This window comes from Delphinapterus leucas, chromosome X (genome assembly GCF_059928025.1).
Source record: "Delphinapterus leucas isolate spDelLeu-1000000601 "Yukka" chromosome X, BTC_Dleu_Yukka2, whole genome shotgun sequence".
Lineage (NCBI taxonomy): Eukaryota > Metazoa > Chordata > Mammalia > Artiodactyla > Monodontidae > Delphinapterus > Delphinapterus leucas.
In genome coordinates, this window is record NC_143150.1 from 120,701,678 (window position 1) to 120,716,546 (window position 14,869).

Genomic DNA, 14,869 nt, shown 5'->3' on the forward strand with positions numbered 1-14,869 from the left:
AGAAACAGTAAATGCTGGAGAGGGTGTGGAGAAAAGGGAACCCTCTTGCACTGTCGGTGGGAATGTAAATTGATACAGCCACTATGGAGAACAGTATGGAGGTTCCTTAAAAAACTAAAAATAGAACTGCCATATGACCCAGCAATCCCACTACTGGGCATATACCCTGAGAAAACCATAATTCAAAAAGAGTCATGTACCACAATGTTCATTGCAGCTCTATTTACAATAGCCGGGACATGGAAGCAACCTAAGTGCCCATCGACAGATGAATGGATAAAGAAGGTGTGGCACATATACACACTGGAATATTGCTCAGCCATAAAAAGAAACGAAATTGAGTTATTTGTAGTGAGGTGGATGGACCTAGAGTCTGTCATACAGAGTGAAGTAAGTCAGAAAGAGAAAAACAAATACCGTATGCTAACACATATATATGGAATCTAAAAAAAAACAAGAAAAAATGGTTCTGAAGCACCTAGGGGCAGGACAGGAATAAAGATGCAGACCTAGAGAATGGACTTGAGGACATGGGGAGGGGGAAGGGTAAGCTGGGACGAAGTGAGAGAGTGGCACGGACATATATACACTACCAAATGTAAAATAGATAGCTAGTGGGAAGCAGCTGCATAGCACAGGGAGATCAGCTCGGTGCCTTGTGACCACCTAGAGGGGTGGGATAGGGAGGGTGGTAGGGAGACGCAAGAGGGAGGGGATATGGGGATATGTGAATATGTATAGCTGATTCACTTTGTTATAAAGCAGAAACTAACACACCATTGTAAACTCCAATTAAACTCCAATAAAGATGTTAAAAACAAAAAAATATGACTTCAGGTAACATTTATGCTTCACTGATAGCTTCTTATATTTGAATATCTTAAAACTGCTAAATTATAAAAGTATTTGCATCCAGAAATATGACCTTATTTTTTTTAAAGGTAAAGACAAGAAAGGCATTAAACATGGATTTTCTTGTCATTGCTGGGATTTCCATACTTTTGTAATTCCAAAATTAGCTCCCATAAGCCTCCATTGGTGAGACTCAGCTTTGAAGGTCTTTGTTCTAAATCAAAACCGAGCAAACTCATTTCAATGAGATACCAGAAAAGAGAGAACATGGCCTAAAAATGCCTCCTACAAAAAGCAGAACATGGTCTTAAGCTGCACCATATTATTTCTTTATAATAGTGTCATAGCTTGTATGCTTTCAACGAAGGAAGGGAAAAGTCTTAGATCAGTGAAATGCATGGGTGACTTGTCTTATCATCTTTCTCCAGGGCCCCCTTCTTTGATGCAGTTATGTCGCCTTAGAATTTGGAAGTGCTTTGGGATCAAGCAGCATCATAAGATCACCGGACTCAGCCTCCCTGAGGAGCTGAAATGGTTTCTCCTCCGCATTTAAATGTGTCAAGGGAATGGCATCACAAACGACAGACAAACGTTATCGAGTGTTGAGGCTACTGGGATTTTAAAATAAAGTCAGGTTTATTAGAGTTTGGCTAGTTTTTTTTTTTTTGAAGGAGATTTTTATTTGTAAAGGAACATACTGAGTACTTTTGTGTTATTGGTTGGAGGGCATGAAAAATTCCACCACACCCCTCCGCCCCCTGCCGCCTGCAAGAGGGTGGCTAAGATAACAACTATGGTGTTGATCGTGCCAAGCCCTGAGCTGGGAACGCTTTACGCTTCACCCAATTTAGCTCTCACAGCAACCCCACCAGGTGGGTACTATGCTCTCCCCTTCTCCAGGTGAGACCCTGAGACTCAGGGAAGTCAGTTTGTCCCATAACCCCCAGTGAGGACAGGCAACCAGACGAACACCAACAGCATACCACTTGCTAGTTCAGTTAATTTCATTAGTTCATTTGTTCAGGACACATCATGCATCTTCTAGAACCGTGCTGTTCAGTGCAATAGCTACTAGCCCAGTGGTTCTCAACCAGGGGCGATTTTTCCCCTTAGGGGGTATTTGTCAATGTCTGGAGACTTTTATGATTGTCACAACTGAGGGCGAGGGTATGCCTGGCCAGTGGGTAGAGGCCAGGGCTGTTGCTAAGTACCCTACAGTGCACAAGACAGCCACCACAGCAAAGCATGATCCAGCCCAAAATGTCAATAGTGCCAAGGTTGGGAAACCCTACACTAGCCGTATGTGGCTATTTTAAAAATGTAAATTAATTAAAATTAGATACAATTAAAAATCCAGTTCCTCAGAGTCATTAGCCACATTTCAGATGTTTAATAACCACACATGGCCAGTGACTACTGTATTGGACATCACAGACACGTATAGATCATCGCAGAAAGTTCTGTTGTTCCATTGTTGCAGAAATTCCTATTCGACAGCACTGTTCAGATGCTTGACAAATGGATTTTAACTGCCTTTCAGTTTCTGGTTTATATGAGACCTGTGATATAATTTAGTAATGATGGCTGTAGTTTGTCTTCTCTCTGAGACATGAATTTGGTGCTCCGTTGGATCAAGAGAAAGTAAGAAAATGTTGTACCCACTTAAGGCAAATCGTTACCTGTAAGATGACATATGGCCTAGATGACCTGTAAAGATATTTCCTATGTAATTTTTTGTGATTCTAAATTCAGTTTGCTATATGAAAAAGAAGACTCCAGAATTTTGTTCTAAAATGCCCAACTAGTTACCCAGAAGATGGCGCTGCTGGCACACAATCATTTAAGCAAAACAGTTTCTCCTCATAAATGACCCATTGTAAGATGGTTTACAACATAGGCTCTGGAAATTTCCATGCGGGGATGAAAACTTCGTAGTGGTAAATTCCATTGACACTGGGTTTTCTTCTCTTCCAGTGTGCTCAGAAATTCAAATGTGAATTTTTATCACCTCCCTGCTTTTTTTTTTTTTTCTTTCTTGGTCTGATCATGTTTACATTTTTAACTGCTCAGAATTTAGACAGAAAACGAACACCAACAGCATACCACTTGCTAGTTCAGTTAATTTCATTAGTTCATTTGTTCAGGACATATTTAGTGAGTGCCAGGCACTATTCTAGGCACCAGGGTAGCCACAGTGAAGGAGATGTGGGCAAAGGTTCTGACTTTCTGGAATTCACACTCTAGTCGGGAGAATCTTTTTTTTTTTAATTTTTTTTTTTTTTAAATTTTGGCTGCACTGGGTCTCCGTTGAGATGCGTGGGCTTCTCATTGAGGTGGCTTCTCTTGCTGCGATATGCAGGCTTCAGTAGTTGTGGCATACGAGCTCAGTAGTTGGGGCTCGCAGGCTCAGTAGTTGTGGCCCACAGGCTTAGTTGCTCCGCGGCATGTGGGATCTTCCCAGACCAGGGTTCGAACCCGCGTCCCCTGCATTGCAAGGCGGACTCTCAACCACTGCGCCACCAGAGAAGCCCCGGGAGAATCATTTGCTAAGGAGCAAGGAGCTTAGGCATTTTGCTATAGTTTTCTTTTTGAAAACACTAGGTTTGTTTTTGTTTGTTTGTTTTTTAAATAGCCTGGTTTCTCATAGAAAATATATCGGACAGAATGTTGCTTATGTTAATCTACTCTTGGCCAAATTCTCTGAGTTTAACCCAGGACTGTACAAAAGTACTAGAAGAGCATTTTTCTTCTCAGATCTTCCAGCCAGTTAACCAATTTGCACATCCATATAATAGATGGTCATCTGCACAAATGGGAAAAATACCACCACCACCTGCCTCATTGCAACTTAGGAAAATTTCAAATTACTTCACTTAGTAGTGCTCAGAAAGAAGATGCTATTTAAATAGGAAGTCTATTTTTATGAGTCTAGATGTGGTTATATTTATAAGTGATATACACCTTTGAACGCTTTATCATCACGATCTGGCACAGCCTCATAAATTCCATCATCAAAGCTGGTTCGGCGACATTTAATAGAACCCCACCTTTTTGAATGAGGGATGTAAATTTTTAGCATCGTGAAACCATCTTTTAAAAATGCTAATTACTTTGTTTTAAGAGTGCAAACTTCCCACACATTTCTTGTAGCCCAGTCTCATATTGTAAGTTTACTACATTCTCTTGGTTTTATCCAGTAGAAACACTGACCACTTGGTACAAGAAGAAGGCAAGAAGAGGCCAGCGAAGGATGATTGTTTTCTTCTGCGTTTATATTGGGGCTAATTGACATGGTTTGATACTCCATGTTCCAGGCTGCAGTAGTTAATCATTAAGCAGTCACTCGGGCTCAGAAACAATGGAACGAGATGTGCTCTGCTGTCTGATCTGGGGCACGGGGAGCGGGGGCGGGGGGGGGGGGGTGGACATTTACAATCTGATGAAAGCCCAGCATTAGGGCTAGTGTAGAAGATCTGATCAGCAACAAAATCAGCTAAACAACAGCTCGCGTTTTGGAGGGCTTGCTAAGGGCTAGACCCCTCGCACCAGTGTTTTAGAAGCCTTACCTTCCAACCTTCACAACTCTGGTATCGCCATTTTACAGATAGGGGTGCACAGGGGTAAAGGAATTTGCAAAAAGTCACAGGTGGTGAAGGAAGTTTTTTTTTTTTTTTTTTCGGTACACGGGCCTTTCACAGCTGTGGCCTCTCCCGTTGCGGAGTAACAGGCTCCCGACGCGCAGGCTCGGCGGCCATGGCTCACGGGCGCAGCCGCTCCGTGGCACGTGGGATCCTCCCGAACCCGGGCACGAACCCGCGCCCGAACCCGCGCCCCCCGCATCAGCAGGCGGACTCTCAACCACTGCGCCACCAGGGAAGTCTGAAACCAGACTTTAATGCAGAAGCCAGAGCTCTTACCCATTATACGCCCTGCCTTCTATTTTCTTCAGGAAATCCCAGAGCTCTGGTTCCTGGGTCCTAAAGCCCCTGCTTAGTTTCCCGGAAGGCCTTGGAAGTGGAGGCGGAGCCATGACCTTAGGTCAAAGGTCTCGGCATGAGGTCAGGAGGCTGTGTCGGGTTTAGATCGAACATCACCCAACTCTTACCCCAGCCACGGGAACCAGCCTGGGAACCCCCAGACTTGCTGCGTCCTGAAGCAGGTGGGTCAGCCTTGCCCTGCCAGTGATGCTGGCGAACAATGCCTTCCCGGGGGACCAAGCCCCGCGTGGCAAAGGAAATTTTTTTCAAACTGAGAGTATTTGGTACTGATTTCGTCAGTGAAAAATCGTTATCTGTAATGGGCAGGGTGGAGGGGAAGCTGTCTGGGCTTTGAACAACATCGTCTGGCTGTGCATTTGCGAGTTCTGCATGTTTTTTTTTCTTGCTGTATTAGTGTTCTATTGCCGCATAACAAAGTATCACAAACTTAGTGGCTTAAAGCAACATGAATTTATTATCTCATAGTTTCTGTAGGTCAGAGGTCCAGGCATGGCGTGACTGCATTCTCTGCTCAGGGACTCACAGGGCTGAAATCAAGGTGCTGGCTAAGGCCACAGTTCTCATCCAGGGCTCAGGGGTCTTCCTCCAAGATGACTGGTTGTTGGTAGAATTCAGTATCTTGCACCTGTGGAACTCAGGTCCCTGTTTTCATGCCTGCTAGCTGTCAGCTGAGGACTGCTCTCAGTATCTAGAGACCACCCACAGTTCCCTGCCATGTGGTCCCCTCCGTAGGAAGTTCACAACATGGATTCTGGCTTTCTTCCAGGCCGTGGAGTGCATCTCCCTGCATTCCTATGCTGTGAGCAGCTGGAGGAAATTCTCTGCTTCTAAAGGGCCCACCTGATGAGGTCAGGCCTACCTGGATAATCTCCTGATTTGGGACCTTAATTACACCTGAAAAATCCCTTCAAATGAGCACCTAGATTAGTGTTTAATTTAATAACTAGCAGAAGGAGTGTGTACACCAGGGGCCCAGAATCTTGGGGGCCATTTCAGAATTCTGCCTACCATACCTACTAATGGCTAATAACCATCAATGTTGCGTCAATTTATCTGAGGTCCGATATATAATAACATGATGATTGTTTTTGTTATATAATCAAACATGTATATAGTGCTTACTCTATATCAGGCGTGGCTCTAAGAATTTCACAAACATCAAGTCATTTAATACTTACAATAATCCTGTGATATACATTTTACAGCTAAGGAGACAGCCACAGGGAGGTCAGGTAACTTCCCCCAGGTCATACAGGACTGTCAGGGACCACATAATTCCTTTAATCACATCAAGCCTAGATCAACAAGTTTGGCAACGGTGAAGGAAGGGCTAGGTGGGGCCAAGAAGTGGGACTTCTCAGCCTTGCCTCCATTCCCTCTGGAGCCTGCTCACTAAGTACAAGGTCACTGGCATGCCTGCCTGTGGGTGAGTGCGGCTCTCCCTTGTACTGGCTGTCACGATGCTTCTATAAATCTCGGTATGTTGTGGACTGAGTGTGTCCCACCAAAATTCATATGTTGAAATCCTAACCCCCAATGTGATGGTATTTGAGGTGGTGTCTTTGGGAGGTGATTAGGTCATAAAGATGGGGCCCTCATGATTGGATTAGTGCCCTTATAATGGAGACCCCAGAGCATTCTATTGCCTCTTCCACCATGTGAGGACACAGTGAGAAGATGGCCATCTAAGAGCCAAAAGCTGGTCCTCACCAGACACAGCATCTACTGCCGCCTTGATCTTAGACTTCCCAGCCTCCAGAAGTGTGAGGAATAAATACTTGTTGTTTAAGCCGCCCAGGCTATGGTGTTTTTGTGATGGCAGCTCGAATGGGACCAAGACAAGGAAGGACAGTTGCAACTAGGCAGATGTTTTACAGGAGACTTCACTACCGTTTATAAAAACCAGAAGGGAAACCAAGTAACATGCTTATAACATGCAGCTATGTTTGCTACTGGTCCACCTCCTGGCCCCTGGCCAACTTCCCTTGCATACTCTAGTTTCCTGTGTGATTCCTTGGGGATGCACAGGAAGTCTCTTCTATCAGATGGCCTGGCAGCCCCCAAATGCCAGAGGCACTCACCATCAGAGGCAGGGTAAGGGGGACTTCTGTTGGATGTAACCTGGAGGCTTGTTTTGGTGAGTCGGGAACAGGAGCTTCCAGGCCTTCCTGTGTCTTTCTCTGGTCCCACCCTTCAGAGTGTGTGGGCTGAGGAAGTTGCGCTCCGGTTTGGCTTCCGCCACGGACTTGTCTTGACGAGGAATGCGGCAGGCATTCTTGGCACGCTCTCCTCAGTACAGAAAAGGGCCCAACCTTCACGCCGTATCCCCCATGATGTGCTGGAGGAGAACGTCCTCCTGTCTAATACACCCTACAAGACCTTTGGACTCCGTCAAGTGTATAAGTTCTCACTGATTTGCCAAGATTGATTTTCTACCCTTTACTTCACAAAATCCACTGTGAGGCCGAAGCAAGTAAAATTGATTTCCACTCACTTTCCTCCCCACCCAAGGTCTCTTTGCTCGCTCCAGGCGGTATGAGATTTTTTTTTTCAACTTTCTATGCCCTTTTGAAAAGCTTTTTCATTTTTAAAGTACAGTGAAATCAGGTGGTTCTGCAGGCCTGTGCGGGAATTTTAATGTGATGTTTTAAGTGTTTAAGCTTCATTGGCTTAGAAGATACCTCTGTTGGAAGATACTTCTGTTAGAAGATAACTGCTGGATTCCTGAGTATTTACGTTGTAAACATTGGGCTAGGACCATGAAAACTGGGGATGGTAGCATCTTGCTTTTTGATCAATTCACATGTTGTGTGTTTGACTTAACGATGCACTTCAGAAAGCCTCAGGTGGAAATTTCTTCCTCTGAGTTGCATTGTACAGACTCAAATGTAGTGGGTCTGCGTTTTACCCTTCTACATAGGATATAAGAAATGTCCCATTTCTTTTAATTCTCAAGTGAATTGGTTCCAGACCACTATCATCCTGGCTGGAAATTCAGCATCAGTCATAATATGGACCCCACTGAAGGGTTAAGCAGAGATCTCAAGCATCTTACGGTACCCGGCACATGCACGGTGGGCCTCCTGGTCTTAGGTCGAGGTGGGCACTGATGATGTTTGCTGTCCAGTCCCACGTGGTTTCTTGGATACAGGAGGCTCTGTGGCAACCACGTGACCTAATGCTCAGATGGAGGCTGGGAGCCCTGGTGCCTGAGAGGCAGCCTCCCTCGAGACACCCTGTAGCAATTCTCTCTTAATGCTGTGCCACTTCACCAAGCTGTTGTGTGGGAAGAGGGCATGAGCACACACTTCTGGCACCCACCCCCAGACCACGGTCCCCTTTCAGGCTCGGGGGAATTAATGTCTCCCCATGTTAACAGATTCCACCCTAGGTCTCCAAGTGTTCTCTACCTTCAAGCTCTGGGAAAACTTAACATGATCCCCTCAGTGAGTTTCAGAAATGCAAGCCAGGAAAGTGGGCACTTAACACAAAAGGTGGCCGCCTTTAGGGAATCCCAGCCTCCAGTCCCGAATCATAAATGTTCGTGAGCCCAGGGAAGTCCAGGCTCAGGTAGTTTCTATTATTCCAATGAAACAGGAAGAGTGAGTAGGAGAAGGCGACTTTGTAGGTCAGAGGGTGGAAAAGATGTGAAGTGATTGTCTCCAGGAGTGGAAAAGTTAACTGTACCAGAGAACCATGGTAGGATAGTTGGGTATGCAGAGTACCCACCTGAGATCTGTCGTCATGATTGTGTTTCTCCTCCAGCTACACTCAGCGCTCAGGTGCAGCCCTGGCATGGGTGACGTGCTGGGAAAGGGGGACAAGGGAGTTAAGAGGAGTACACACACAATGTTCACTGCAGCTCCTTTTACAATAGCCAGGATGTGGAAGCAACCTAAGTGTCCATCGACAGAGGAATGGATAAAGAAGATGTGGCACATATACACGATGGAATATTACTCAGCCATAAAAAGAAACGAAATTGAGTTATTTATAGTGAGGTGGATGGACCTAGAGTCTGTCATACAGAGTGAAGTAAGTCAGAAAGAGAAAAACAAATACCGTATGCTGTTTAGATTCCACATATATGTGGAATCTAAAAAAAAAAAATGGTTCTGAAGCACCTAGGGGCAGGACAGGAAAAAAGATGCAGACGTAGAGAATGGACTTGAAGACACGGGGAGGGGGAAGGGTAAGCTGGGACAAAGTGAGAGAGTGGCATGGACATACATACACTACCAAATATAAAATAGTGAGAAGCAGCCACATAGCACAGGGAGATCAGCTTGGTGCTTTGTGACCACCTAGAGGGGTGGGATAGGGAGGGTGGGAGGGAGACACAAGAGGGAGGGGATATGGAGATATGTGTATACGTATAGCTGATTCACTTTGGTATACAGCAGCAACTAACCCAACATTGTAAAGCAATTATACTCCAATAAAGATGTTAAAAAAAAAAAGGAGTACACAGTGGTATGGTTGCTGTGTAAACTGGGCAAGGAGGGATAGGAGGACAGGGCTGGTAGACAGTAAAAAAGTGGTACGGCCAGTGGGTTGGAAGTCCCAGTGACCTCAGTGAGTCAAAGAGCTATTGGTATCTAGAGCAAGAGGGATTGATTGTTAGTGAGAGGCTGGAAAAAGAGATTTTGGAGGTAGTTTGGTTATTGGAGATGACAGACCTATGAAAAAGTGAGCGCATTAAGTGGGTGGGTTAAGGAAAAGATCATTGGCACTGAAGGCTGCAAGGAACAGAGAAGTGAGGACATAGGGTGAATTACCTTCTCCATGAGCGGGAAAATTGCCAAGAACAACGACAAGCATAAAAGATTCAGAGGGAGACAGAGAGCTAGGTCTAAAAACCAGACATTTGTTGATGACCGTAGCAAGGAGGGGTGGGGGCTTGTATCCTCTGGCGATATTCCTTTAGAAGGAGTTAGAGGTTTGAGGGAGGAGGAATAGAAATGATCTAGAGCAGAGGCTGGCAAAGAATGATTAGCAGACCCAATCCATCTTGCCTCCTGTTTTTGTAAAGAGAGTCTTCTTGGAACAGAGTGACACCCATTCATTTACATATCCTCAGTGTCTGCTTTGGCACTATGTCAAAGTTGAGTAGTTGCGACGGAGACCATAAGGCCTGCAAAGCCTAAATCACTTACTGTCAGGTCCTTCACGGAAAAAAGTTTGCCAACCCCTGAAGTCGAATTAGCAGTGAGGAATATTAACCTCACAGTGAAAAGAAAGCACAGTTAATATCACAATAACTTATCTTGCCATACACACGTCAAATCTTTCTGTTCCTTGCAGTTTGGGTCTGCTCTCGGTCACCAGATCAAACATTGTGACTCAATAGATATTTTTTTTCCGCAGTGAAATCAACCCATTGGATGGTTGAAAACACAGAACGACTGGCCACTTTAACTTTGCGCATGGATATATTTTTCCATGTAAGCCAGAGCCAGCGTACATGATTATAGTGTATGAAATGTACTGAGGTAAATTTCATCAGGTTGCAAATCCAGATTGCCAATTACTCAAACATAAACCGCAGGCTATAGCACTACCCTGTGGCTTGTTAGGGTACTGAGCAAAGATGCTAGTGGACCTGACTTCCACAACCGATTTCCTGTTCTAGCTGACCTTGTTCCTTGCTATTAGTCTTAAGAATGGGAAACTGGCCTACATGGCTTTGCCCGGTGTAATGAGACAGGCAAACATAGCATTCCTAGAATAGTCGATCTGAGGTTTGCCAGGGGTCACTCACATTCCTTCTCTGGAAAGTTTGAATCAAGCAAAACAAAGACTCAGAGAATGGTCATCTGTGTCAAGTGAATGGTGGGGCACTGGACTAAATAAATATTCATGTGTGCCTCTTGTTAAGCTTCTTGAAATTATCTTTTTTATTCCTTCTCTTTCTGGAACCTGAAATCTATACGGCTTCTTTTTCCATGAGATTTTTGTTCTTTCACTTAAACTAGCTTGAGTAGATTCTATTCCTTAGAACGAAATGATTACTGAAACAGTCTTGAGTGCCAGATTCTTGGTCATAAGGGGGTCCATTGTCTTGTCTCTTTTAGGATTAAGATGTGTTCCCCAGGCCAGTTGTCCTTTGTACCCTTTGTCATAAGGAGAAAACAATATGGAGGGAGCAGCTCAAATGCAAATCAGTCTTTACCCTTGGGACGACGGTCAACAAACAGCACTAAGGCGAGTCGGTAGGTACACTTTCTGTAACAGATACACTTTTCTCGTCTTACTAGGAAGGAATGACACTTGAATAGCAAGAGCCCCTGGGGTTATTTGCCACCCAAAGATAGCCTAGGGATGCTCGCAGACAGAGCTAAGAGTGATCATTTGAGGTGCACATGGTTTCCTCGGAAGGGTTTTATTAACTGGAACATCACCTTGGTCGTTTTCCTCCCTATGTTTTCCAGAACTGACATTAACCGTGGTGTTTGTAGAAACGTATTTCAAATGTGATTGTATCAGTTATGCTCTGAACCTGTCAAACTGCAGTGATGGAAAAAAGTTAAGAAAAAAAATTCCTCCAGAGCCCCTAGCTACTGGCAGTTACTGATGGAGACAGGCCCTGTTGTGCCCTTTGGCTTATTAATAAGTTCTTCTGATCCAGTCACTTCCTATGTTAATTGGGTTTAGTGAAAATGTATTCTGCTGTTTGGGGATTTAGCAGCAGAAGAAAGGAAGAACAAAGCATGTGTACTAGTACCAGCTACTATGAAAACACTACCCCAGAGTTGTGGAAAGCTTTTGATCAGTGAAAATCCTGATGTCCCAGATCCCAAGGCTCTACGCGGACTCTCTTTTCTACGCCTGATCAATGATGACTCCTTTCCCTCTGATGAATGAATAAGCAGCTCTCTGTCTTTAGTTCAATAAACGGTGGATGGAAGGCAGCCATTCTACTAGGCATCCCCCACCATGGTAGTGATGCCAAATTGGTTGTTCAATGAGGCTGGTAGATAGTTTCCTGATGCTGTGGGTTTCTGTGTCTCATGGGATTTCCACTCTAGGTCCGGATTGGAGATAGCTACCTTATTTTTATTTATTTGTTTATTTTTTAGCATCATGGATTTTATATTCCCTAAGTTTTTTCTTTTTATTTAAAAAAAATTTTATTGAAGTATAGTTGATTTACAATATTGTGTTAGTTTCAGGCGTACAGCAAAGTGAGTCAGTTATACATATGCATATGTCCACCTTTTTTAGATTCTTTTCCCATATAGGTCATTACAGAGTATTGAGTAGAGTTCCCTGTGCTATACAGTAGGTCCTTATCAGTTATCTATTTTATATATAGTAGTGTGGATATGTCACTCCCAATCTCCCAGTTTATCCCTCCCCTCTCCCCTCTGGTAACCATAAGCCTGTTTTCTACATCTGTGGAGACAGCTACTTTAGAAGGGAGAAAAACTTTAGTTTGATGTGAGACTTCCAACTCTAGCATGCTCGAAGAACTCATCCAAACAGATGACTTTCCCTGTAAACTTTCATCGTCTTAGGTTTGTCACAGTGAGCAAAGGTCTGTCTTTAAGTGGAGAGTCTGGCATAATGAGCTTCTCTGAATAAGCTGGTTAGTCATGAAAAGAATGACTCAGAAATTAGTTCGGAAGCTTGTTTTCATGTGATGTGGACTAACAGGACAGTATTGGACGTTTGGCTGCTCTCAGTTTAGAGGAGCCTTTCAGCAAACGCTTTACCTGACCTAGTGGAGGCAACATAATGACAATAGCTTATTTTTTGATATATATTTTTTGCGGTACGCGGACCTCTCACTGTTGTGGCCTCTCCCGTTGCGGAGTACAGGCTCCGGAAGCGCAGGCTCAGCGGCCATGGCTCACGGGCCCAGCCGCCCTGCGGCACATGGGATCCTCCCGGACCGGGGCACGAACCCGCGTCCCCTGCATCGGCAGGCGGACTCCCAACCACTGCGCCACCAGGGAAGCTCATTATTTTTTTAAAAAAATTTATTTGGTTGAAGTAGAGTAGATTTACAATGTTGTGTTAGTTTCTGCTGTACAGCAAAGTGATTCAGTTATACATATGTACGCATTCTTTTTTATGTTCCTTTCCATTATGGTTTACCATAGGATATTGAATATAGTTCCCTGTGCTATAGAGTAAGACCTTGTTGTTTATCTATTCTGTATATAATAGTTTGCATGTGCTAACCCCAAACTCCCAATCCATCCCTCCCCCACGCCCTTCCCCTTTGGTAACCATTAGTTTGTTTTCTGTGTCTGTGAGCTTGTTTCTCTTTTGTAAATAAATTCATTTGTACTATTTTTTTAGATTCCACATATAAGTGATATCATATGGTATTTGTCTTTCTCTGTCTGACTTACTTCACTTAGTATGATAATCTGTAGGTTCATCCATGTTGCTGCAAATGGCATTATTTCACTCTTTTTTACGGTTGAGGAGTATTCCATTCTGTATATATATACAATGGAATATTGTAGATATGGTAGAGAAGATATGGTATATAGATATATATTATTTTTTTTAAATTATTTTATTTAATTTTATTTATTTATAATTTTTGGCTGCATTGGGTCTTCGTTGCTGCGTGCGGGCTTTCTCTAGTTGCGGTGACCGGCGTCTACTCTTTATCACAGTGAGCGGGCTTCTCATTGCAGTGGCTTCTCTTGTTGCGGAGCACGGGCTCTAGGTGCGCGGGCTTCAGTAGTTGTGGCTCACAGGCTCTAGAGCGCAGGCTCAGTAGTTGTGGCGCACGGGCTTAGTTGCTTCATGGCGTGTGGGATCTTCCCAGACCAGGGCTTGCTTGAACCCGTGTCCCCTGCATTGGCAGGCGGATTCTTAACCACTGCGCCACCAGGGAAGTCCCCTTCAGTTCATTCTTTTATTCATCAAATAATAAATACAGTTGCTGTGCTATGGTCCAGAGATACTGCAGTAAAAAAAAAAAATGGACCAGAAACCCTACCCTCATGGACTTCCCCAGCGAGAGGACTGTAAAAAATAATACTAAAGGAACAGTCAATGAATATGTTAATGTGATAAACACAGTCAATCAGTAAAATATATAGTATGTCAGATGACGCTAAGTGCCATGAAGACAGGAAAACCAGACAAGCAGGAGGGAGAGTCGTGGTCAGAATTACGCACTAATGGTGACAGTTCAACAGGGTTTGATTGCTGAAGAAGACCCGTAGGAACTTCAGTGAAATGCTTACAAATCTGGAGTTTATTACAGGAGAAGAATAGCCACTAGAGAAAAGAGCATTCATAGGGATCTATCGTCCTCTGTCTGTAAGGGCTGTGGCACGATGCACTCTTGCTTTCTGATCAGGAGCCACGGATGTGTACATGGCACCCCTGGGAATCAGGGAACCCCAAACGGAGTCTTGGCTGGAGTTATTCATATTTTTCTGGCTCCCTATGCATATTTCTGCTGTGTAACCAGCTTTAACAATAGAGACCTCTGAGGGTCTCACCCTGACCAGACGCAGATCATGAATCTGTCTATTGTCAATAAACAGTGCTGACAAGCTGGTACAAACCTTCCCAAAGTCCTCAAACCCATGGTCACACAGCAGCATGATTAATTAATAGGTTTTATGCCTTGGCCAGAGGTCAGTGCCATACAGATGCATTTCTTATTTCAAAAGAACAGCTTAGGCTAGTTATAGGCATGCTGCAGTTAACTCCCATAGCACAGATTGCAATTCTTTTTTTTAAATTGAACTCTAGTTGATTTTATAGTATTGTGTTAGTTTCAGGTGTACAGCAAAGTGATTCAGATCTATCTATCTATCTATATGTCTATATCCATATATATATTCTTTTCTTTTCCATCATAGGTTATTACAAAAGGGATAAATTAGGAGTTTAAGATTAACAGATACACACTACTATATATATAGTAGTTAAAGACTGTATAGCACAGGGAACTATATAACTATATTCAATATCTTGTAATAACCTATAACAGACTGCAATTCTAAATATTAAGTCAGGGAGAGCTTAACTGAGAGCGTGAC

At 43.8% G+C, this 14,869-nt stretch overlaps 1 protein-coding gene across 2 annotated transcripts in view; it reads left to right on the forward strand.

The window, feature by feature from the left end:
- The window catches only part of ASB9 (ankyrin repeat and SOCS box containing 9), a 43,085-nt gene extending 38,846 nt beyond the window's left edge, over nucleotides 1-4,239 (forward strand). The window contains exon 7 of one of the 2 annotated variants that reach the window (XM_022562720.2): nucleotides 1,281-4,239. In XM_022562720.2, the coding sequence (XP_022418428.1) occupies nucleotides 1,281-1,405 (125 nt within the window). In that variant the 3' untranslated portion in view covers nucleotides 1,406-4,239. The remainder of the gene's footprint in view (nucleotides 1-1,280) is intronic. The other variant, XM_022562721.2, reaches the window with a different exon arrangement.
- The last annotated feature ends 10,630 nt before the right edge of the window (nucleotides 4,240-14,869 follow it).